The sequence below is a fragment of the Haliaeetus albicilla genome, chromosome 3, assembly GCF_947461875.1.
Source record: "Haliaeetus albicilla chromosome 3, bHalAlb1.1, whole genome shotgun sequence".
NCBI lineage: Eukaryota > Metazoa > Chordata > Aves > Accipitriformes > Accipitridae > Haliaeetus > Haliaeetus albicilla.
Window position 1 is genome coordinate 10,945,645 of NC_091485.1, and position 25,433 is coordinate 10,971,077.

The 25,433-nt window shown below is 46.0% G+C and overlaps 1 protein-coding gene across 1 annotated transcript in view; it reads right to left on the bottom strand.

Moving 5' to 3' along the window:
• Nucleotides 1-20,933, bottom strand: part of SCGN (secretagogin, EF-hand calcium binding protein) — a 28,791-nt gene extending 7,858 nt beyond the window's left edge. The window contains exons 1-6 of the mRNA XM_069778577.1: nucleotides 20,794-20,933; nucleotides 20,102-20,172; nucleotides 8,048-8,140; nucleotides 7,404-7,493; nucleotides 6,402-6,458; nucleotides 5,414-5,491 (exon numbers count right to left, since the gene is read on the bottom strand). Coding sequence (XP_069634678.1) covers nucleotides 5,414-5,491; nucleotides 6,402-6,458; nucleotides 7,404-7,493; nucleotides 8,048-8,140; nucleotides 20,102-20,172; nucleotides 20,794-20,866 — 462 coding nt within the window. The 5' untranslated portion in view covers nucleotides 20,867-20,933. The remainder of the gene's footprint in view (nucleotides 1-5,413; nucleotides 5,492-6,401; nucleotides 6,459-7,403; nucleotides 7,494-8,047; nucleotides 8,141-20,101; nucleotides 20,173-20,793) is intronic.
• Between the last annotated feature and the right edge of the window lie 4,500 nt (nucleotides 20,934-25,433).

Genomic DNA, 25,433 nt, shown 5'->3' on the forward strand with positions numbered 1-25,433 from the left:
GCTCGAGCTGCAGGACTGCCTATAGTTTCGTTCCTTAGGGAAGGACAGGGGCATAAAGGCTTTTGCAGAGCGACAGGAGGGCCCTATGGCCAGCAAGTTACCCTCAGGACAAAAACTCAGTGCTCTGCCCGACCAGATCGCCTGTGGAATCTAGATGAGTCATTTAGTGCAGGATTTCTAAGAGTGTTTTGGTTCCTAAAAGACCAAGGCGTTATCTGCTGGAGTTTTCAAAAGCCTGCAGGCTCCTGAGTTCTGTTGGTTTTGATCTTCAGAAATGAAGTTTCAGCTTTAATGGGATTTTCTGCTTCCCCTGGCTTATGCAGGAGCGAAGGTGGCGCAAACCTGGAGATGACAGCACTGCCAGGATTAAGTCTAGAAGGGAGGCGGGAGGCAGATTTCCCTCCATCGCGTTCATCAGCTGTGTGGGTCCTCTCTTTATCACACACAGCAAAGCAACAAGAGGAATCGCACCCCCCCAAAGCCAGGAGGAAGCTCTTCAAGGATGGGGGGGCTCCCATAGAGGGTGGCTGGGGTTAGGAGATGTGATGGTTGCAGTGCCAGTGCATCGCTAGAGATGCAGTCTCTTGGGGGCCACGGCATCCTTACGGAGCTACTTGGGAGGGAGGCCAGCATGGACCACTACCAGGAGAAGGGATGCACAAAGACTGCTCCTTTAGGCAACCAGTCTTTTAGGCTATACTCCACTCCTGTCGTATTTCTAGAGCTTTGGGAAGTGTGCTCCGTGTGTTAACGAACATAACGAACTCTGCTTAGGCTTTTGCCAATACAGTAAATATTTGTCTTTCCTTTATTACACCATTTCTTTGGTGGTCATAAGAGACTTCATTAACACAGATAAGCTAGCTTGGCCAGTAAGGTGTTAAGGGGCTCAATCACCTGGATTTTCTGTGCTCTGACTTCTATCTCCCTACATAAGTACACCGGCCTTGGCACTGATCACAGACAGACAGACAGACTTTCACAGCCAAACAAGTGACCACACTGAGCCTCTAGCATTGTCCTCGCCGCGGGGACAGGCAGCAGCCACAAAAGCACCAGAATTCCCCCCAAGGTACCGTAAAGGTAGTCCGCAATGCATACTCAAGGACGCAGACTGTCTTCAGGGAGAAGTCAACCTGTTCCCCGTTGCACTGAGAAGATGAGGAGCCCTCAGCTAGTCAGCTGCAGGCTTGTGTGCTCGGGGTACATAGCTCAGTCCTCAGGAGAACCTTTGCAGATAAGCACGGCAAAACCCTGGCATCATTCATTACAGCTGGGAGGATTTCTATATTGACTTCTCTGGGGCTAAGATTTCATCCTCAGCCACCTCCATCTACAAACGTTCAAATGCTGTAGTTCATGACCAATGCTTGTTGAATTATTAGTTCACTTACGTTATTGCCTCTCTAGAATTTTAGCTTGTGGTAGGCAAAGATGTTATGCTGGCCTGAGGGGGTTTATCCTACACATTTTGCTAAAATATAATAATGCTCAAACTAAAGGACTTTTATACGCTCAGTCTGACATTACCAACATAAGGCAATGCAAAAAGTGAATGCCAGTGTTGCAGGTGTGACTGTTTCAGCAGTATATATAACTTAATTTGCTGAAGTTTGCCTCAGTAATGACCTTGCCCTGCATGTGGCTAGTAGACGTTGGGATTACAAACTAGAAGTAGCATGCTGCTATCCGGGAAGCTATGAGCTATCAGTGTTTCTATGAACAAGGTAATAGCATATGCCAAGATGCAAAAGTTGGGTGAGAATTTTGTTCTTACCAAACAAAAAAGGATGAACACTTAATTTCATCAGAAACTATGTCTTAATTCTAGTTCATGTTCTGGCATTTACAATATTCTGCTTAAGTACCCAGCTACGTGCATGCACAGGTATGGAAGCTGTCACTCATGACAAAATGTTGTCAAACACACGTGTGAGCTGGGTAGTCATGGGCTGAAACTTCACCGGGACCCAGAAGCCTAATAACAGCTTGACCTTGGGGGCTGAGGGGAGGTTGGGAGGGATTGGGAGAGGTTGTTAGTACTACTGTCATCCTCCACAGCCTCCTCATCATGAAGCACCAAGGGGGCAAATCTTCATTTCTCCAGCTTGTGTTACTTCAGGAAGGCAGAATATTCTCACCATGCTCTTAAAAACCTCCATTTTCAGCTATGCCCACCCTTTCTCCAGGAGCACACATTGCAGGACCCCTGGAGCATCTTCTCATGGCCCCGAGAGGCTCAGAGCAATACAAGGCTTCGCTTCAGCCTCCGAGCACCTGCTCCCCGCCAACAGCTCAGTCTATGCCCATGGGAAGGCAACAAACCTACAGCATCTTTTCAAGGATTCAGAACTGCACGTGACTTTGTATCTTCTCATGCAAGTGGGTGCATGTAAATAAATATTAATACACACTTAATGACTATTAATACAAACACATATATACATAGGCATGAAAACTAACAAGAACTGTGCCTGCAAAGGGGCTTCCTCAGCACAGGGTTGCTACTTTAATTCCCCCGTGAAGAGTCTTGAGAACTCGAATGTTTTTCTTTCGTGACTTTCCCCAGTGGTTTTAGTGCTCTTTAAGATTTGATTTAGCAGACTCACGAGGCTTGTGCAATGCCAACGCGTTCACTACCTGTTTTCTTTCCAGGGGTTCATCACTCGTTCATCAAATCCCTGATCTGTATCAGTGTTCTCCGAAGAGAGGATGTCAAGGTCACAAGGAAACAGAATAGCCTCTTAAGAAATGTCTCCTAAGCAACCTGATAAAGTGATGTTCCTTTCCAGAGACAACAAATCTCTTCCAAAAGAAATACTTTCTCCCTCTTCCCAGCTTTTTTTTTTAATGTGGTGTAAGATCATTCATAGCAGCATAAGTAAGTGGCAAGTATTTAGCATGCCCTGGTGGGTATGATGTCTGCTCACACCTCGCACAAGCTAAAGCTGCAAATACCCAACACAGAATCATAAATTGCCTTTTTTCTTTTTTTTTTTTCCTCATGCCTGGGCTAGCTTCTTGAAAATTATAGTTTCTTTTTCCCTTTATCCCTGTGTCCAGAAGGCTCTAGGGTCCACTCTGTATATCAGGAGCTGCTTAAGATGTGTGCAGCCGTCTATGGATGTACAGAAAAGAGAGCAGAGATCTGTAAATTCCTCTGGAGACAGATGGGTTTATAGCTCCTTAGGACACAGCTGATTTCAACTGAATGTTATTACAGTGGCACTTGAAAGCCCTGAGTTGGATAGACAGGCCACCCTGAGAGACCCTGTAGCTGTGTGCAGCAGAAACAGGTCCTTGTCCCAAAGACCTTGGGCTCTAAACAGATAAAAGCGTGGGAGAAAAGTAATAAGGGAGAGAAATACAAGTGTTTCCATTCTGCAGTAAAGGAATTGGTGCTGCTGGTTGCTGAAGATACACCAGAAAGTCTGCGAAAGCCTCAGGAATGAAATGTAAGGGCCACTGTCCACCTGTTTTCCCAGACGGTGGTGATGGTGGCAGAGTCCCATCAGGATTCTGCACTTCAGCATCTCCCTGCTCCACACTGAAAGCAGAGAGAAAGCAAAGAGCTCTCATTGCCCTGGGCCTTCACATCGTACCTTTGCTCTTGGCTCCTCGAGTCACTTCTCGCTTTTTAATCCAGCCCTGCAGATGTAAGACTGAATCTTTCTTCCCTACTTATAATTTTTCCCTCCTGCTTCAGATAAGTTCCCATGCACTCACTTCATGCAGCGTATCTGCTACTATAGAGATGCCGTTTGTGTGGATACTTTGCTGAGACGTACAGAATTCATATCCTCTATTTTACTACAGCATATCACAGGGTAAGATTACGTGTGTTGTAATTCCACCCTGCCTTAGCTCTTGGGATCAAGTGTGTTTGTAAACATCCTTGATCTTCAGTTTATAGCAAAGAATCACAAGGAAAAAAAATCATCTTCCATATCCTTATTTTCTAATAACCATTAACATCCCTGATTCTTTTGGCATTGCAGCTTTGCAAACTTTTGTGCTCACGAGCCAGGTTTGCATTTCAGATCATAGATTTCCCCAGATATACAAAGCATCCCTTTTCCCAGATCAAATCTTATCCTGTAACGTAGAGACTAAACTACCTCTCCAAAGATACAAAGCCAATCTATAAAAAACCATGGGAATAGAAACCAGACCTCCTGGCTGTCTGCCCTGGGCTGCATTGATATCTAGCTGTGTTGGGGCAGCAAAAATCGCAGATCTTCCTTGGGACATTATGGGAAAGGGAAAGGAGTTGAAAGAAATGAACCGCCCAATGTCTACAAGCTTCAGATCGCCTGTTCCCCAGCACCTGATCAGAGATTAGCCATTGGGGATGGAAACCTTAATGGAGTAGCATAAAAGCTATTTGCTACCTGCAAATACTACCAGAAAGGTTTTTGTTCTAGCTGTAGCTTCTGGCATTTTATTGTTGTCAAGCTCTGCCAGTTGGAAAATAATTTCTGTAGCTTGCATTCCTCTCCCGTCACTGTCCTATAAATGTGAAAAAGAATCTACACTCTTCTGTAATGGTACAGTTTTTCACTTTGCTCTAAAGGGTTACATTTCTAGGCACAGATGCATCATGCATACATAACATGCTATTGCAAAATATGTGGAGAGCTCCTTGTTTGCTTGCATACCAAGCTGTTTTTTAGGTACAAACACAGATTTTGTGCCAAGAATCAAGGCAGTCCCATCTGAAAATCATTTAGAAAATTGCAATGGTAGATGTCTGCTAGTGGAACTCAAATAATACCCTTGAGACTGACTTCAGAAATGAGCTTTTTTTTTAAAATTTTCTTGTTTTTAAACAGTTAGATATAATAAGTTGCTCTGAAATCCAGGTGACTGATGCTAAACTTTTACACCAAATATTATATTGCTGATTGCAGTACAAAAACTATAGTGTGATAAGGCAGGAGAAGAATTGAAGCTTTCAACCTCACAGTCTTTCAGGGAAGAAGCAGGGAGCCAGCAAGGCTTGCTGAGCTTTGCAGAGCAGAAGAGCCGGATACTTGTGTGTCTTGGGAGCAAAAGGATTTGCTAGGAGGGAGGGAGGGAAGGACCTGGAGATGCGGCTGAGGCTGAACATACCCTGAAGAAGGGTGCACCTCACCTATTTTTTAAAGGGGTTTAGAGCTCAGTTTGCTTTGGTGTAAAGTCGAGCTGTTTTCTCATAGGAAACAGTTCTACTGAAATCACAATATTTGAAATGCTGTTCACAGCCGATATGCAGAGCAAAGAAACAGCAGCAGCATGTGCTAAATTTCCACAGGGATCTCCTGGAGAAGATACACCTTTTAAGAGGGCATTTATGGCCTTATAGACATTGACCCTGAAGGAGATTTTGAGGCAGTACTATAATCTAAACAATACTGACACTATCTTTTCTTACCATGGTATCAGTATATTCTTCCAGCTTTACTTCAGCAACCATCTTGTTATGCTGCAAAAAGAGATCTCTCAGGAAATCCTGTAGTAAGGAAAGAGACAAATTTTACTCTTAGAGTAAATTCAAGAAATAAGAGTATGAAATTAAATCCAAATTCAGCAGGGTTACATGAATCTAATTTCACATTCCTAATTAGTATTAATGTTGTCAGTTTCACATAAAGTTCACATTTTTTTAGGTGAAACATATTTTTTCAAATAAATTAGAAAATAACCAGATTTCCCCAGAGCAGGCATACCGGAATGAGTCATAATTAACTCACAAAATAAGCAAAAGATAACATAAGAAGTCCTGCAATATTTGCTAACTGATCTCAAATCAAAATATTTGCCATTCAGCAAAATGCTTAAACATCCTCTTATGTTTTCGCTGGGCCACAGGCTGGAGCCACACACTGAGACTTCAGCACAGGGTCTGCAGATGGACTTCTATGCCCGGCTGGCTCAAAGTGTTTGAGTTACAGTTTCTGAACAGGCTTCTGCCTCGATAGCCTGAGCTTTAGAAAGAAATCAGTGTTCAGAAAATCTGCAGGCTCAGGGAGAGGTTGTGAAGAAGTCCCATTAATAAAACACAACAGCTTTGGCTCTGTTTAGCTGGGAGAGAGGCACATGCACAAAGCCAAGGTGAGGCAGCGTTTGGTGGGCTCCTTGGGTGCTTGGGGGTCACCAAGACAAGTGAGGTCGTGGGACAAGTCAAGAGGGAAGCACGACAACAAGGACAACAGCAGAGCATCCTCCCTCCTGGCAGGGTCCCTGCAACCGTGTCAGAAAGCTGGAGGGTCCCCAGTCCTTAAACGTACTGTGAACAGCCTAGAAACGCCACTTGGCAACTGCACAAAAAAGGCAGCAAATTAGTAAAGCCGATGGAAAGGCTCCCACTGACATCAGTGAGCTGTAGACCAAGCCCGAAGAGACTCGTTAGAGTAACTTACTTTGAGCTCGCCAGCTGAAATAAATCCACTGCTATCAGCATCGTAACTGCGCCAGATCTGAATGGGGATAGAGTGATACAATCACATAAATACTGCAGTTAATCATCTGCTTGGGTGATAGCTCGTAAAGATTCAAATCAGGACTTCCATAATGAGCAAGCTGTGGCATTATCCAATATTTAATTAATTGTAGATGAAATAAAATAAACTTTCTACACAATAGCTTTTACTTGGATGTTATACATGTGACATGCTGCTACCACATACTTAATGCAGACACGCTGTCTATAAAAGGAAGAAAAGACTAAGAAACCGCTCTGTGTTTCTTACCTAATTTGTACATGCAGCTTCTTTTATTGCCCTGAGTAAAAGTCAAGGCTGTACACAACTGGCCATTGATCTGCAGAAGTCCCTAGTTTGGATGTAAAATAAAAGTTCCTGCAAGCAGCCTTGGAAAAATTGAAATTCTGTGCTGGGATACTTAGGGGCAGACATTGGAGGGAGGTTGGGCAAGGTTAAGGAAATATTATGGGCTTGTGCTCCTCAGTTGGCCCAACTTATGGAGATTTCCACTCCACGCCCTGCCAGGCTAATATTTTGGGATAAAATGGTGCTTAAAACATGCCTGGTCTGCCCTCCTCAGTCTGTGCTATGCTGCAGGTGAGGAACTGCAGCTTTGGCTGTAGTTCCAAACAGGGCTGGATTTATCAGTGGGTAGGTACTACTGTAAGGTTTTGTCTCTGGTGGCATGACTGATAGGTGGCTGAGAGCACTTGCAAAGTCTAATGAAGTCTCCGGGTGCCCTTGGTCCAGTCCCAGCTACCACACCTCTGCTTCGCTGGTGTAAATAATGTACAACCTTCTCTACCTGAACAGGTCAGAACGAGGTCTGCTTCCACAATACCCATGTATTTCCCATGCTATGTTCTACCGAGGGTGGAAGTGTACGTATTGAAGAAACTGTTAGCGTGCAAGGGGAAGAGGCAATGTGGGGATACGGACCCGCATGAATTCCACACTGTTGTCCAAGGGAGTTTCCCGTCGGAAAAGCAGCAGAAAGTTCTCATCATCTGGCAAGATCATATTTGCAAGCTGGAAAAAAAACACATTAAAAAATCCCCAAAACAAACCCAAACCATGAAAGTAAAGATAACACTTGGGTGGCTGCTGACCCAATATGGGAAAATATAAGCTGGGCATGTTGCTGCCTTGGAAATAGACCCGAGACCAACAGATCTGGCTAATGTAGTACTCCATGACTCACCTCCTTCCCACCCAAGCTCTGTCTTGCATATCTCCCAAGTCTGCTATAGGCCCTAAACATAGAATCATAGAATGGCTTGGGTTGGAAAGGACCTTTAAAGTTCATCCCTGCAATGAGCAGGTACATCTTCAACTAGATCAGGTTGTTCAAACCCCCGTCCAACCTGATGTTGAATGCATCTACCACCTCTCTAGGCAACCTGTTCCAGTGTTTCACCATCCTCATGGTAAAAAATGTCTTTCTTCTATCTAGTCTGAATCTACCCTCCTTTAGATTAAAACTGTTACTCCTTGTCCTATCGCTACAGGCCCTAAGAAAAAGTCTGTCCTAATTCTCTGTCTTTCTACAAAAGAAATCCTGGGCTGGGGTTGGGAAGAGATACCTCTTGGATTTGCAAGCGTCCATCTGTGGTGACATCGTAGGCAGACACGAATTGCTCCTTCATCCTCTGAACTTCTTCTTCTGTGATGGTGTTCTACCATGGGGAAAACAACACACACATGAAAATTGCTGAGGGCACTAGAAGAGTCTCCCGGAGGAAATCTCTCACTCACAGATAACCAGCAGGATCACTGCATCCTTACAATTGGGGATAATGCTTCTAAAAGCCCACAAACACACCACCGCGGCTGAATTTCTGGAAATAAGTCCTATACATAGCTTTGTAGCAGCTAAGCTTTTGGTTGGAAGACCAGAGTTTGGAGACCCCAAAATATTTCAGTGACACCTACTTCTTTAGCCAACTGCTCCCACAATATCACTGGGGTTTGGTTTTGCTTGAGTGTGCCTTACAGCGGTTTCCACGCAGCTCATTTTCCACTTGTGCTTTTCAGGAGGGTGTCCTTATCCTTGAACTACATCTCTGTAGTTCATTAGATCATCAGCCTTGAAAGGTGTCAGTGGAGTTAGATTGTTGCTTATTATTGCCTGTCAACTGGTTCAAGACTTGGCACCAAGCCCTGTTGGTGTTTCTGGGTTAATAGCATGGAATTCCAAGCAATTCATATTCCCTTTGCATCTGCTTAAGCCCATAATCAATTTATACCTAGTGAGGAGTTTTCAGGACTTGTCAGGTTATATGTTTCCACAGGCATCGCTGTGACAGGTGAAATACAATGCTTAGGTTCATCAGGCATGATTTCTTTTTATTAGCAGTAACCATTAGGGTATGTGGTCTGACTGGGCTACACAAAGCACAATTTCCCCACCCTGGGGAAAAGCTTTTGGTCAAATGAGCTTTGTGGCTGGGCTGGGAAGCTCATCGAGTTAATCTCACCCAAGCAATTAATGAAGTCCAATGTTACCCTCTGCACCCGCACTGAGCAGGTCCTGGCTCCTCTTCCAGTCCCGTGGGAGGTGGCCCTCTCCGGGAGAGGAGGGAGGGAGGAGGATAACCCAGACAGGCCCTTGGCATCTTGCAGCATTTTTTACAAGATAATAAATTAAGTTCTTCCCAACCCCTGAAGAAAAGCCCTTCAAAGGTTTTATCATTTCTACGTCCAGGTGGACTTAGGCCTACAGCTGTGTCTTCTGGGTCTTCTAACCCAGTTTCTCATCCTTTCAGCTACTATCGCAGGCCCATCAGGTTGTACGAGCCCTTTCTTAAAACGGTGACGAAAGACCATGAGTGACTTTCTCAAATTTACTCAGTGCGTAGCTCGGTGCAGCCTACCTGGCTGTTCAGAGGCTAAGCAAATGTAAACCCCACTCTTAGGAAAGGACCCCGTTGCCCTGTCCAGGCAGAGTGAACAGCGGGTGTGCACACTCTGCGTGATGCCCTGGCTGTTACGTGTCCAAGCCTCAGATAATTCGCTGCCTTATGTGCTCCTTTAGGCCGTGATTCTGCATGAACTGGAGCAGCAATTGTGCTCTTCTGCAAAAAGTTGCATGGGGCCGAAGATCTTTCTGTAAGGTTTGTCACCTCTGAGCAGAGTAATATGGCCGGGCTGCACGCTCAGCAACTGCAGCTCACGTTCTCACTTCGGATGGGTATTTGAAACCACCACCCTGGAAACCGAACGTGCCTCACACCCCAAAACTTCCTTGGCCATACCCACATTCAGTAGCAGCCAGCTGATGATAGCAATTTCTAGCTCCTCTCAAGCAGTACAGCTGCAGAGCCTTTGCTCAGCAGCAGCTGCCACAGTCAGAGGTGTAGAAACGCACTAGGATGTCACAGATGAGGTAAGCAAGAAGAAAATGAGATCTCTTTGGCTTAGGCTCATTAAGCTAAGGTCTACCTTTGCACGCACTTTGTCACCACCTTTCCCCATGTGTTTAGATGTGACTGCTATTTCCCAAAAGCTTTAATTTGCTGTTAGTAATAACAGAAAAAAGATCTCTATAGGTGGATGGATAGGCAGGTAGTGTGAGTGATCATTTATGATATAATTTAATTTCCCTTCACCTTATTTCAGAGCAGCCTCAGAGCTCATGAGCACTTACCTGCACAAAGTCATTTTGGGCTTAGAGAGAAATCTTTAATAGCACTGTCAGTGCAGAGGATCCTACACTGAAATCAGGGGAGAAAGAGTTAATTGGCTTTGATTTATAAATGGCAAGTCAAAACAACCTAGAGGGAGCTCTGCTTAGAACAAGCGAAACTCTTTGATCTCTCCACTACCTAGGGTAATACAGGACTAGGATGTGCCAGATAGTGGAAAGTTTGGGAATCTGGGAGTGGGAATGGGAGGACAGGGGCGGACACATGGATCTTTGTAGGGCAGGTCGAGTGCATCCCCTGGGGCGCATCCTTGGGTTACAAAGCCAAGGGCTGGCAGCTCCCAGCTAGGGGATGAATCGTCCAGCAGCGATCCCACAGGGATGTGCCCGAGGTGGCCTGCCGTTGGCCCTGAGCAGGTCCCAGGGCATGGCTGCAGGATGCTCCATCCCCGCGGTGGTGGCCAGCAAGCCCTGCAGGCTTCGTGGCTGGCTGCCCGCACCACTGCCCCGGGTGGTCCTCACTGCTGGGCCCCCCAGGTGCGGGCATCGGGGGCACAGCACACCACTGAACACGCACGTACGTTTTTCTTTCCCTTTGGCATTATAACTCGCCCTCGTGCTATTTAAATTGCCTTCTGACGGCGCCTTGACGCTTTGAGACACCTCCCAGGAGTTAGGCAAGCCTATCAGTTGCTGACTTCAATAGGCTTGCAAAGTACTCTGAAATTATCCTCCTCCGTGCCCAGTAGGATAAGTTATTTCTGAAACGATAATCATAGCTGATATTTGAAAAGTGCGCTGTGGAGTTCAGACTAGTCATTTGTTAAGAAAGATTATTGCTTAACTTTGTGTCAGCTATTAACCACCACTTCATTGAGCTTTGTGTAGCAGGAACATTGTTATCTGCATAAAAATAGGACTGCCTCTTTTTTTTATTTTTAACTGATTTAAACCATGGGATACATCAAGTAAATACCTGAAATACTTATAATATTTACATAGCTCCAACTGCTTTTAGTCCAATGGGTTACACTGCAGTGGATTTTTTTTAATTGGACAGTCTCTCTCTGTTCATAAATATTCTACTTATGAAACACAAGTGGTAATGGATCTACTAAAACCCAGCCTTTAGTCCCAAAGAATAAAAGCAAACTAAAAGGTACTGCACAAACTGGCTTTCCCAAGATGCGCGTTCAAGGCAAAATTATTTGTATATTACAAATTTTTACACTGAGAATGATACAACTTGGTTTATGACCATTAGGTTTCAAAGGGGACCTTTATGTTTACCAAAAATACCCCAATCCCAGAAGATTAAATAAATAAATAAATAAAATAAGCCATGCCACTTCCAAGCAGAAACCAAGGTTGGGAGATCCAGTCTCCAAGATCAACTTACTCATGGTGCAGACCAGTAGCTTGCTCCAGTTGCCCTTCCATTCCAAAAACATTTAAATAGTTGGAAAAAAACTCTCACGTAATCTGCATGATTTGTTCCCTTTGTCCAAGCAATGACATGAACTGCAGACTCCTGCTGTATTTGCTGACTCTGTAATTTGATTTTGGAGGCTGCAGGGCAGAGCCAGGACAGTGGGGCAGATGGCCAGAGTTGCCAATCCTTCCCTGAAGGCTTAGGGAGCAAGTTCAATTCTCTGGCTTGCTTAGATCTTGTTCGTGTATGGTTTTGCCTCCAAACCAGGGCTGCAGCATTGCTCCAGCAAGGCAGAGGCACTGGGAAGCTTGTGTGTGGTTCAGCGCTCAGCATGCCTAGACAAGAGCATGCTCCAGAAACAGAGGGAGAAGAGCATTTGGGCAAAAGTACTATCTATGCAATAGTCCAGGATTTATGGAGCTGAGGCAGGATTTTACTAGCCAAACGTGTTGTCCCTGGTATTATTTGTAGTGGTGCAATGTCCCGGCAGCCCTAGGAAGGCTTCAGGAGGGGACATCCCTGCTGGGGCTCCAAGCTCTGCTCCAAAGAAAGGAGACGGACAGAGACAAATAGCAAGCAAAGCCAGTCAGTGGGGAAATTAAAGAGAGACAATATGAAGACTATTAAATTTTTTAAAAGCCTTGTAGATAGAGCAACCAATTACAGTCATGTAAACATGTTAAGCAGATTTTTTTTTTCCAATAGTATCGGTGGTTTGTACAGACAAGATTCAGGTATTCCTAAAAGGGACAAAATAACTATGCACAGGTAAGAAATTACAGTCGAAGCAGTTTCTGCAGGCACAGCCTGGGCAGGGAACCAGCAACCAGCTGGCAGTGTCAGAGGGCATCCCTCACCCAACGCTGGGGCCGGGGCTGGTTTGGGGGTACGGGGACCCCCTCGCTGCCTCGGCCACCCTGCGATGAGGTTGCTGAGGGGAGGCCGAAGGTAAAAGCTTGGCAGCTCACTGGTCGAGAGGCCTGACTTTTTTTATTCTCTGCCTTTGGGCTCCTACAAATATTTCCTTGCCTCCCAGATCGGGGCAAGTTCTGTGATAGAGGCAGAAAGATCAGGAGAGCAAGAAGGGGGGGACATCCAGGCGTTTACAGGGAAACACAGGTGCTGCCCCAAGGGCTATGGCCACCAGTTTCCTGGGGAAGTTTGTTTTTCCCTCCTTCCCTTTAATTATTAACTCGCTGTTCAACTACAGATTGCAACAAGCAGGAAAGCCTAGAAGCCAAACATGCTCTGCTTGCAAATGCCTCAGGCTCACGCTTCATTGGTTCAAATGCTATGTATTACAGGAGGGGTAATTAAAAAAAAAAACACACCACCTTTCTGCTCTGGAAAGCAACTGAACAAATAGCACAATACAAATTTGTGCCTCTTGTCTCTATCATCTGGGACAGGGGAAATGGCTTTGCAGCAAGTAATGGCTGTAGCTGAGCCCAGCTTTTTTTATCAGAGCTAATGCTGGCTTGACTGGGTTGCCTGTCTCAAGCAGCAGATCCCACCCCAGTTTCAAAGGTTTGCAAAGCTTTCTGAAGTGTTCACTGCTTGGGCTAAAATTTTGCAGACTTGTTGCATCCTTTCTGGTAGCTGTCTGTATGGGGAGGCCTTTCTTGTCATCTCTTGTTTTCCCTGCTGCAATGCACCTCTCTGAGTTAATCAAGAAGTAATAGCCCTAATTGACAGAGGAGCACAATTTCCCCTGAACTGCTGCCTACTTAAGGCAGAAACAGCTATAGAGATGCTTATGTTTAGCATCAGTCAACACTGTAATGAAAAGGATTCCCTGCCACAGTCTGGAAAACATACCTGAACTAGGACCTGCCTCCAGTTTTGCTCAGGGTTGGACTGAGGAAGAGTGTGGTTGCTAGGAGAGCAAGTACTTGGCAAGAAAGGGTTCTGCAGCAGAAGTAAACCCCCAGCAATATCTTTCTGATGCTAATTTAAGGGAAAAAAACACCCCAATCTTCTGCTAATTTCCATGAAATACGATCTTCATTGGACTATAATGATGATGGGAGCTAGCCTGGAATGGAGAGATGCTTTAACCCCTTTTCAGGTTGCTTCATAGGAGTTGTCAAGCTTCAGCTGCCCTGGTCCCTCACAGGTCGGATGCTGCGTGGTTTCCAAGAGCTGCTGCATATTCTCACTGTGCAGTCAAGGAAGAAATCCTTACTACGTACCATGAGGAGAAGGCCATGTCCTTTTTGTCCTCATAAAAGCACACAGTTTAAAATATTGCTATGGCTTTGTTCATACATTTCTCGGGGTTAAGGAGTAAATGTCTTAACTATGGATGGTCTTCCACAGAGTTTTGCAGAGAAAAGCTTCTATGTTTCATGTTGCCATAACAAATTAATTTTCTGCTTTCGCCTTTCCATGTCCAGTCTTCATCTTCCCTTTTGCAAAAACCCTTTAGAAGTATTTAGCATCACAAAGGTAATCTTAGTTTTAATACTGTTTGTAATAATGGAAAGGGCATGCTCACATTTTTTTTTTCTGTTCTCCACAGCATTTAATTTCTTTGTCATGGTTGGTTATGATGCTTTGGAAACCTGGCTGTAATCTGTCTTCTTTGTTAACCCATTCCTTTTATATTGTCGTACTCTTTGCCTTGTGCTGTCTAATTAAATTTTTGCTCCTTAAGGAATCCATGTGCTTGGCAGCAGCTTGCCTTGATGAAAACACAACTATGAGTCATTTGTTTTGGGGGGTAAAAAGCGAATGTATGGAGCAGTGTGGAGCCTTTCCTACTTGATGAAAGAGGACGTCTCATTTAATTCGTGCTGATCAAGACAGTCTTGTCATAAATTGATTTTTTTTTTTTTTTTCCTCCTTGACATGATTTTTGGAAGCAAGCCACAGTATTGATAAGGGTATAAAAGGCAAGAAGAAACTAAATGTAAAAGTGACCATTATAGCCTGTTTCTTGAAAAAAAAAATGAGGCTTATCTGAAAATGCTGGCTTAAGCACATGTTTCTCCTAACAACGTTTCAGCCAAAATTGATAGAAGGGCAAAGGATTCCAGCGATATCAAGTTCCTACAAGATCTATGAAAATAAATTATGTCTGCCAAGAAGGCTAGTTGGAAAACAAACTCAACAACTATTACCATGCCAAAAGCCACACAGTACAGACAGGAGGCCAGCAAAGACCAGATGAGACATCAGTAACATACACTTTGACCTTAGAAGAAGAACCTTTTTTTTGGCCAAACATTTCTTCTTTAAATCCCGTGGCATTAAAAAAATGAATCACACGAATGACTTCATTTCATCCATGCAGCTGCACGTTGGATTGCCTGCATTAGCGTGGGATTTCACCCTGCAGCTCCTGGGCCAACTTCTCATTTGGACCAATCTTGCTTACTTAACTGTAGTGCTATCACTTGAGAATTTGGCCCTGTATTTTGGTTAGGATTTACTGTAATCCTGCATGCTACAATAGATGAGCGCTTATCCTGTCATCCCGTATTGTGTTTTGGTTCTTTTTTTAGCTCTCATCAGCACATATGTGGGAAATATTTTTTCACGTAGTAGACATCAGCATCCAACAAAGGCTATTACAGCCTTCCCTGTGCCATCACGGTTTTGTGGTTAGGCTTTGGATAGGTTCTTTGTTCTGCCCTTTCTGCTAGGCTGAAAGTTTTTTGACATGCCTTTGGGCAATGAAAACACATCATGTCTGTTTTTTCTCACAGGCATGTTGAGTTTGCATTTAGAGATACTTCCAGGCACTTGCAGTGCCCTGCCTTAATGTGCAGGAACAGGAATAGGACCTGGTCAGGCTAATCAAGGCTGACAAAAAACACACCTAAAGAAATAGCTGTATTTGGCAATAATCAGAATTATACAATGGTTTGGATTGGAAGAGACCTTAAAGACCATCTAGTTCCAACCCCCCTGCCATGGACAGGGACACCTTCCACTAGACCAGGTTGCTCAAAGCCCCATCCAACCTGGCCTTGAACACTGCCAGGGATGGGGCATCCACAACCTCTCTGGGCAACCTGTTCCAGTGCCTCATCATCCTCACAGAAAAGAATGTCTTCCTCACGTCTAAACAATCAGGATCGACTCAGGGTTTAGACTTCTGAATTAGTTTGAAGGAGGATGCAAGATGAATGCTTTCTGCTAGGGGTCTTCTTGCTGTTGATCTGCTGGTCACCAGACACATGCTCTGTGATCCTGGGTCTCTTAGGGTGGCAAACCCCCCCTAAAAATAGGGGAAGTCTGCTTTGGATGGCTTGGAGGCTGGCTGATATTTTGGCCATTAAACTTTGTTTGAATGACTAGCTGCTGCATTCCTGACCATACTAAGTTGAACACCTAATTTACATAGACAATGCATTGTGCAAAGCAAGGATGAAGTGCAAGAGTAGCTGGAGACTGCTCATCTTCTTTGGAAGTAAAAAGCAAAGACAAATCCTTTAAGGCTATTCAGGGTGAGCTCCTGAAGATTAACTTCAGTCCCTTTCAGTCATAACTATCCAAATCAAAACTATGGTTTGGGGGCAGGGGCATTATAACAAGGCTCATACCTGTCTTGCCTGATCAAATTTATACTTCAAAAATTTTTACACGTGGTCTCTTACTGACTTACTGTTAGGTGAGGGCAACCGACTTTTATCTGAAAGTCTCCTGTCTAATTTTAGCACAATTTAAGCAAAGTGAAGGACCTTTCTGTGAAAGCCCTACAAGCATAAGGGCAATGTGCATTTCCTTCTGTATCTGCCCAGACATCATTGGTTTTATGGAAACTTTCAGTAATCCAAACCCCAAATTTATAGCCATTCATCTATAAAACTCTTCTTGCCTAATTATTATGAGACGATACATAGAGCTTCATTAAAACTATAGCAAAGAGCAAGCAAAGAAGGTGCTGAATGATCTCTATACTGATAAAGAAAGATGTACAGCAATATAAGAGAGAAAGGCAGAGGCTGTAGTTCCTATTCCAATAAAATTACTTCTTCAGTGCTGAAAGAAACTGTCCTTTCCGCTAAGTTTTCACCTCAGTATAAAAACTTCTAGAAAATGCATAGAAAGGTGGCCATAATGTAGAAGAAAGAAGTTTATAAGCGAGCAGGAGAGAGCACAGGCAGCTCACAGCAGCCATGCAGCAGCAGGTTGGAAGCTGGAGGCTCAAATAGTTAGAGAGAAGTCATAGGAGTAATAATGGCAGCAGATGGGTAATGCCAGCAGTTCACAAATCTGTGCTGGTGCATGGCTGAATTATTCTCGATTCTGCCTCATATCCCCCAAACAAACCAAATCACAGAAGCCCCTCTAGCTGATGGAGAATTTATATAAACTTTAGTGTTATAAATCACTGAAGCGTTAGGGATATGTAACACGCACCTGGAAATTGAAGGCATTTTCTTTAGAATGGAATGGAATGGAATAGAATATTTCAGTTGGAAGGGACCTAAACCGATCATCTAGTCCAACTGCCTGGCCACTTCAGGGCTGACCAAAAGTTAAAGCATGTTATTAAGGACATTGTCCAATGCCTCCAGCAATTGCCTGTTGCTGGAGGAGGAGGAGGGACAGAAAGCAGCATCTGGAATTTGGGTTGGTTTATTGTAGGCCTACCTTTGTTGCAAAGTTTTCCCTTTCCCCCCTCCAAATTCTTGATGGTTCAATAAAAGATGATGAATTAGCCTCCCTCCCTGGATGGTATTTCAAGTTTCCTTCCTCGGTCAGAGCTGTCAGGAAGAGCTGTGCCTCTCAGCTTCCCAACGGGCTCCCTTTTGCATTGTTTTCCCAGCTGCTCCCTTCCCCTGGCATTTAGTGTCAGCTGGGGATGCTGCAGAGTAGCTGGGAAGAAAAACAGATCTGAAGGAGTACAGTGGTCATTAAGAAAAATAACAGCTTAGAGAGTGCAGGCTGAAAAAATATAATTATGAAGCCATTCGCTATTCAAGCAGAGACAACTTCCAGTGCTGATAACATTGTTTATCATTTGTATAGCACTTCAGACACAGTCACTAATTAATCCTTGTGACACATCTGGAAGTTATGCCAGTGTACTACTGTCTCCCTCTTTTACTGTGCAAAGAAACAGGCGTTAAGAGCCCAAAGAAGAAGTAAAGGTCAAAACGAGCTCAGTCCCAGCTCACAGCTTGTATCATGAAGGACACTTTCTTTCTGAAGGATGGTGAAAACCAGTGCAAAGGGGATCCTTTACCCCTCTTACTATAACAATAAGCCTGTATAACACAAATCACGGGAAAGGGAGAAAAATGGCTCAATACAGTTAGACAAACACATTGTACAAAGGTAGTAGAGATCTTTCTTTAATCCAGCGCTGCAGGCCATCCCCCTACCTAGGATCTCAGCCCCCCAGGACAAAGCTCCCCTTGGGTTTTCCGCCACCGAGGCAGACTGCTCTGCCTGCTGGATAGGAGACCGTTTTGTCCCTACACGACCATGAGAACCGAAACCAGACTGCTGGCAAAGGGGAACAAGGCAACACATCAGGGTAATACTACTTGAGCAGAAATACTGCCAAAAATAGGCAAGAAAACCAGGGTAGAAGATCGAAACCACTTGAGAGCCTGTTTGAGCACCCTGGCAGTTAGTGAGCGCTGTCTTCTGGAATTAGCCTATTTCTTCTGTTTTATACGGAGAGGAGGAGTTGGTTCTTTTCTTTGTTCAATTTGTTAAGCTTTTTCTTTTAATGGCAAAACCTAGACAGCAGAACCAAAGGAGATACAAGCTAGATGAGGGTGCTGGTTTAAGCTGGAGCCATGTGAGCAATGACTTTTGGCAATCAGTGAAACTGTTCTTGATTTCTTGAAGCAGAACCATTCATTGCTAGAACACCCTCATTTTGCGTGTTCTGTGTGCTGATACCTAACACAGTATAACAGAGTTCACATCGATATCGGCAAGACCACAAAACCTGCTATAACACACCGGGTTTGCAACCCAGCTGGTGTGATGCTGTCTCCAAAATCTCATGGGAGGGATGTGTAAGGGCAGCTATGGGCGAGAGCAGGGCTGGGAGTTTCCTCTTGACCTCTCATCATTAGGAAGCTGCCTGCAGCATGAGATCCCTGGCTAAACCTCGGTTTTATCACCAGCTACAGCTCACTCTAGAGAGCCCACCTTGGGGGTCCCTTGCTTCAGCGACCCACTGCAGCGTTGAGCTCTGCGGCCTCATTTTAAGCCTCCCCTTCAAGATCTCACGTTTGCTGTCACTGGGTTCATTTGAGCGTGCTTTGTGCTGGTGTTTCAATACCCCAAAACAAGCAGCTCCCAATTTCATCTTTTGTTCCTGAGTAAATGATCATGAGCTTTTCAATTTCTCTTCAAGTCAGTTTTTCTGTGTCCCTAATGACTCTTAGTGCTTATTGTTGAATCTTTTTTTTCGCTTTGCAGTCTTTTTACGTGCCTATCTGTTCATCTAACCATCCATGCACTAGAAAGACATTTCTGCAGAAACTGTCGATATTTTTATCGAAATCTACTTGCAAATTAAACAAAAACATGCTTGAAAAATTATTCACAGCTTCTATTTTTTTATTGCAGCACCAAAGACCAAAGAATCCTAATTAGCTTGTCAGTATAATTCTGATTTTACACTTGATACTCATGAATTTATGCCTTTTATGAGCTACCTTTTCCCTTTTTTGTTAATTACTTTTTGCTTAAAGCAATTGTTTCATCTCTGTTTTTTGGCACACCCTCCCCTTTCATTTGGAAGATGCTTACTCATTTTCTCTTCCTAGTTGGGTGCACGCTGTGTAGCAAAAATATTAAGTCCGTTATCAGAATATATTCTCAGAATATACTTCTGAGCAGCTGACCTGAGTGGTAGGATTTCTCTTTCACTGATGGTGACAGTCAAAGGCAACGCATGACCTGGAGCTAAGGAAACCAGCCCCTGTAAGTTGTCGTGCAACTTCTGGTAGAACTGGGATGCAGAGAGTGAGAGAGGGGAAATGCTGCCAAAAATAGGAGAGGAAACCAGGGGAGAATCCCAGAAACACATGAGAGCCAGGTCTTGACCTTACGAGCAACAGAATAGATTCTTGCTTGGCTTCTAGCCGTTTTCAGCAATAGAGACATACGTCTTCTTCCTAAGCACCGTTTAAGATAAATGACAGCATATTTGTTTAAAACTGACCTTGGAAAGAAACCTATCATATTAACAAAACTAATCAGCGCTTGCTTGAATACATCAGGACCCTTGTCCTCCCGCTCGCCCTGCCAGACTGTGTGCCGGTGCTTTTCCATTTGTTTCTATTCAATGGCAGTAAATGACTTTCTCTCCGCGCTTCCAACCAGCCCCTTTAGCTGGTGCCAACTGCAATCTCACGGTGACAGCAGCTGTTGGACTGAAAGCAACTGATCAAACTTCTCAAGTGATTGCGCTTGTTGTCATACCTGCTTAAATACCACCTTGTTGCCAAGAGAAAAGCTCTTTGCCTCGGGGATTGCTAAGGAAGCTCGCAATCAGACAACAACAAATACAAATCACCTCTCAGCATAACGACCCTTTTGCTTGGACTTGGTGCACAACTAATGCAGAAGCGCAGTACTTACTTCTGGTCCCAGTTTCTCCAGGAGGTGATGAAAAAAACTGTCGAGCTCCTTCCCTTCTATGTAACCATTGTCTAAAGAAAAGTCAAATATATTAACGGTCAGGCGGCACTGCCAGAGGTCTGGGAAATCATGTCGTGGGCTGCATGGTAGGGGTCTCAGCTGGGGGCCCTGCCTGCCCCCTCGGGGGGTTTCCTATTCAATTTGATCAGTTCACGTCGATGTGGGTGCTGGGCACGGTGTTGCAGAGCAACCTTCGGAGTTTTCCTTACAGAAAACTTTCCAGGAAAAAAATCCCACAAACCGGGACCACGAGAGGGAACGGCAGAAGGAACATGGAGGTGATAAAAAGGCCGCAATTTCGGAGCGAAAAGGGGGATTTTTCAGACCCCGTATCAGGGCACGATGGGGAGGCAGAGTGGGGCTCCGAAACACCCGCAGGACCCCGCGGGGGTGAAGCTTGGACGCGTTGGCAGGCACCCCACGCCGCACCCGCGCCCAGACGGCCACCCACCCGGCTGGTCTCCCTCCCCCCCCTCGCGTGTCACCCACCCACCCACCCCAGCACCCACGCACACAGCACCCACCCGGCCTGGGCACCCTCTAAGCGGCACCCACCCAGCCGGGCGACACCCCCTGCGTGGGTGTCCCGTCCCCCACGCGTGTCCCCCCCCCCCCGCGTGTTTCCCACTTGCCGTCGGCGTCGCAGCGCCGCCAGGCGCCGAGGAAGGCGGCGGCGTCGAGGCGGCGGTCGGTGCCGCTCTCCATGGTGCTGCCGGCGGCTCCCGCTCTCCCACCCCCCCCGCGCCCGCGCAACCCCCGCGCAACCCCCGCGCAAACCCCGCGCAGGCTCTGCCCGCCGTCCGCCGGCGGCCCCGGCCTTTGAGGGCGGCGGCTCCGCCCCGGGGGCGGCCCCGTGGGGGGGCGCGGAGAGGAAGGGGTGGGGAAGACACGCACGAACACACACACCACCCCCCCCTCCCCGGCCACGCGTGAGGGTCAGTCCCATGGGGACCGTCTCAGCCGGCGCTTCGAAAGAGCCGTGCGCCGTTTGCAGACAGCCTTAAAAGTTTTCAAACTCCCCCCCAGAGGAAGGCAGGAGCGCCGGAGGGAAACGACTTCAGAGAAGAAGTGGTGTTTGGGGGCGGGGGGGGAAGGAAAAAAAAAAATTAAAAAAAAAAAAAGTTCGCTACAACTTGTAACCCTCCTCCTCGGTTTATGAAAACGAAGCAGCAGCAGGCAGGGATCTCGCCCCTTCTCATCCCCCCCAAGCCCTCAGGAGGGTTTCCCTCGCAGGAATGAAGACGGATGGAAATCTACACCACCTTCCTCCTGTAATACTAATCAAAAGGAGAAACCCTGGGGTCAGAGGTCTCAGTGCTGATAGAGAAAGGCTGATATTTATATTCACAATGGTCCTGCTTGGCACTACGTGTGATTTGAACGTCACCCATGTATTCATCTGCAGTGATTTCCAGCACCTAGGACCAGGCTTTGTGTCTGTCTTTGTGTGTGCTCCCGGAAGCATTTCTAGCAACTTTTTTATCTCCTTTGAGATCCCTTACAGATAGGGTTTTTTCAGGTTGCTTTTGATTCGATACATGTATTTTGATTTTACACAAGTACTGATTGCTTTAGAGAGGCTCTCAGAAGCAGCGCAGAAAAGGCTTTTAAAAAGTAGTATTTAATGTTTGCCCTGAGCAGGCTCCTATTTGATCTGAGAAAAAAAACCAAACCAAACGTGAAGAACTAAAAGTTGTGTTTTACTCAGGAAATATCAGGTCTGCAAATTCAATTCTTTCAGATCACAACAGCGATCTCCAGCTTTTCCAGTGTGCAAAGGAAAAGGAGACGCTGCGGAGCTGATGTCTTTAAGCAGCAGCGTGTGAGCGGCTCGGTACGGGGGTTCCCCAGCCGGCAGCCCGGGGTCACCTTCAGACTCCAGAAAAACACTTTTTTAAGATGTTAACACAATGGCAAGGCTAAAAGCAACTCCCGGGTTTCATGACCGTGCTCAGGCAGGGGACCCCAGCGCAGGAGAGGAGTGTATGTTCCATAGGTAATGACACAAGTCTAAATTTTTAGGGGACACCTACACAAGCGCCTCGCTGGCATGACCAGCCGCTCCACAGGTTTCCCTTTGAATTTCTGGCCCCGGGCTGACGGCTCCCCCGTGAAACCTCTCCCGCAGCCTCTTCTCCCCAGCGCTTCCCACCACAACTCATCGGCAGCGGTGGCTTCTGTGCCCCGCGGGAGCTGCCTGAGCTCCTGCGTGGGATGGGGTGCTGCTCCACGGCACGGTGGGGCCCAAAGGCCACTTTTTGGCCCCGGGTCTCCTCCCAGGACCAAGAGCCCATCTGGCCCAGCCAGGGAGCATCCCGATCCAGATTTTCAGCAAAGGGCTATCCATCAGTTTCTAGCAAGGTTTGTAACCTGGCTTTGGAAAGCATCACCGCGGCTGACACCAACAAGGGTCCTTGGTAGTATGAGCATGACGACTAGTTTCTTACTAAAAATATTCTTAACAAAACTAACTTAAAAGGAAATACTACCCATGTTTTGAAATACTTGCAAGGGGAAGCGCTCTTCTCTTCGACAGGGACAGAGACAGCGAGGTTTTATGGGAACTGATGCAAACCTCAGGGCATTTGAGAAGAGCTTGTCACAGCTGGTTCTCCCCAAGCCCTCACAGGAGGAAGAGCAGGCAAGAAGCATCACCTCATTTAAACTGCCAATATTTATTCAGCATCTCACACAACCTCAGCGAAACCAGGTCCAGGGTGGAGACAGAAAAGGACCTTAAAGCTTAATGGGTTCTCACAAAAACTCATCGTTACCTGTGCACGAGGGTGTCGATGATACGTGTCCGTCTGTCTGAGCATCCCTGTCTTCCCACGCACCCTCAGTGGCAGCTGTCTGCCCCGGCAGAGAGGGGCTTTCCTTTCACACAGCAGCAGGGCATGCTTGCAAAGGGGAAAAAGAGGAGCAGAGATGATGGCCTCCTCTTCTGTTTGCACCAGCTCTGCCTTTGCTCCCCCCCAAAACCCTCCACCAACATACCCTGTAGATATAGGGGCCACCCCATAGACAGACAGCTTAACCGCTCTGCCCCCCCATGTATCGCACCAGATGGATTTAGAGGTCTTAGGGGTGGAATTGCAGAAATTTAGCTTAAAGTGACTGGAACCAGGTAAGGTGAGAGAAACCCCAGCCCACGGTGAGGATCTGGCTGCCCCACTGCATGGCAAAAATATGGTTCAGCTTCCCCAGTTGCTTTAGGTGACTCAGTAAAGCATGAAAGAAAAAAACCCAAACCAGCTCAAAGCAGCTTTTACTGCTTTGGCAGGGCTTTCTGCAGGGTACCGTAAATTTGAGGAGCGTATTGAACTGGGGATGTATTGCCATTAGTATTAAAGCAACAAACTGAAGGCAGCTGCTGTGTGTGCAGCTCACGTACCAAACTCAGCAACCGCCCTGCCTTGGCTTATTTCCTTAAAGGAATAAATAAGAATTAAAGGTAGGCAGTATTTTAAAAAGTAGGGAATGCTTTTGATTAAGGACTTCTCCTTTGGCTCTGGCTTTGCACTGTGCAGTAACACTCATGGTAGAAGTTCTCAAATCCATGTTTTGAAAAGCTGAAAATGAAAAAAAAAAAAAAAAGGCAATTGAATTCTTCTGCTTCAGAGCATTATAGATTTTTAAAGATACATATTTTGAAAACCACACCACTGTCCCATTATTTTTTTCTTAAGTTCAGAAATGACTTTAACGTAATAATACTTGACAGGATGATTTTTTCCATAAAGGCTTTGTGATGGCAGATCATTAGTTCAGATATTTCTTTTATTGGTTTATTTTCAGATTTTCAGTAAGTGCCTTGATGCTGGAAGCATTTGCAGGGCCATTATGCAGCCCCACCGTGGGTCGGGGGGCCCCCCAGCTGGGGGACACCAGCAACGCCATATTATTTAGCTGATGCTAGTAATAAATTAAAAAATGGCAATTTTTCCAAAGTAAGGAGCACGTGGCCAAACCCCAGGCTGGGCTAGCTTTGTAGAAAGGCTTAATCAAGCAACTGTAATTGGGAAAACATGCATAAAAGTGCAGATTGCTGATTCAGAAACAGAAAGAGGGGCAGCCGACAAATGCCTCTTTCTTTGGTCCAGACTCAAAGTATTGGTGCCACACATTTGGGTTTCCATGACCAGAATAGTGAACCAAAAAAAAAAAAAATATCAGCATCTGGATTTGTGGCACGACTTTGTCCCTCACCTTTTCAGAAGATGATTTCAATAGATGCAGGAATGGATTTATAAATGGAAATTTCCTTACCAAATGGCTTCAGCTACCCTCAGCTTAGCACTGACCGGAGACACCAAGGAAGCCCCCGCTGGCACCCATCAGTGTTTCCTCGTGCACCCAGTGTGTGTTTTGCAGGTAGTTGGGGTCCTGCACGAATCCTGCAGGAAGCCCAAGCCCAGATCCTCGGTGCGACCCATTTTTCCAAGCATGGTGGGAGGCGAGCGTGCCAGACGAGGTGCTGCGCGCAGCTGGGGATGCTGAGGTCTGTGAGCATCCCAGCAAAGGAAAATACTGGAGAAGCGGATGAAAGGCAAACTAAAAGGGAAACAAAGTAGAAATAACAGTAAGTCCCCCTACCATTTGCCTGGAAATCAAGTCAGAGATAAAGCTGTCTGCCGCAGAAATGGAACGGGCTCTTCTTTTTTCCAACCCCACCCTCAGAGGGGTACAAGCTGCCCAGCAAATCCCACGTCCCTGTGCCAGGCTGGATGCTGGCTTCATCCTTCCTGGCTCAGCTGGTGCAGGGTGTGGGGATGCGGGGGTGCACGGACGTGCGCAGGCAGTTCAGGTCCCGGTACCGACGGATGGGATGTGACATGAGGGCAACCGTCCCACAGATGTTCCCATCCACAGATTCCCACCAAGGCTGGGTTTTTCCAGCCTTCTCCGTGCAGCTACCCAAACTGAGAGGCACCCGTCCTCTGTCCTCTTCTCTGTTTTGGACCAGCAATGGGGATCCCTTGAATGTTATGGGGGGAGCAGCCAACCTCTTCCCACCGGGATGCTGCTGGAAAGCAGGGGTCAGGGCTCAGGCCATCGCATGGGATCTAAGAAGAGATTTCCCAAAGGAAAAGCCGACATTTCCCCCAACCATATGCTGCTCAATCCTACCCAGCCAGGGGCTACCATCTCAGTTACAGTTAACGACTTTCATTATTTCAGTCTTCTACTAGAATTTAGTGTTGTCCAAATAAAGTGGGGGCTGTACAGCCTCCACGGGGCTCTCCTCTACTCACCGCTATCTGAGTCTTAC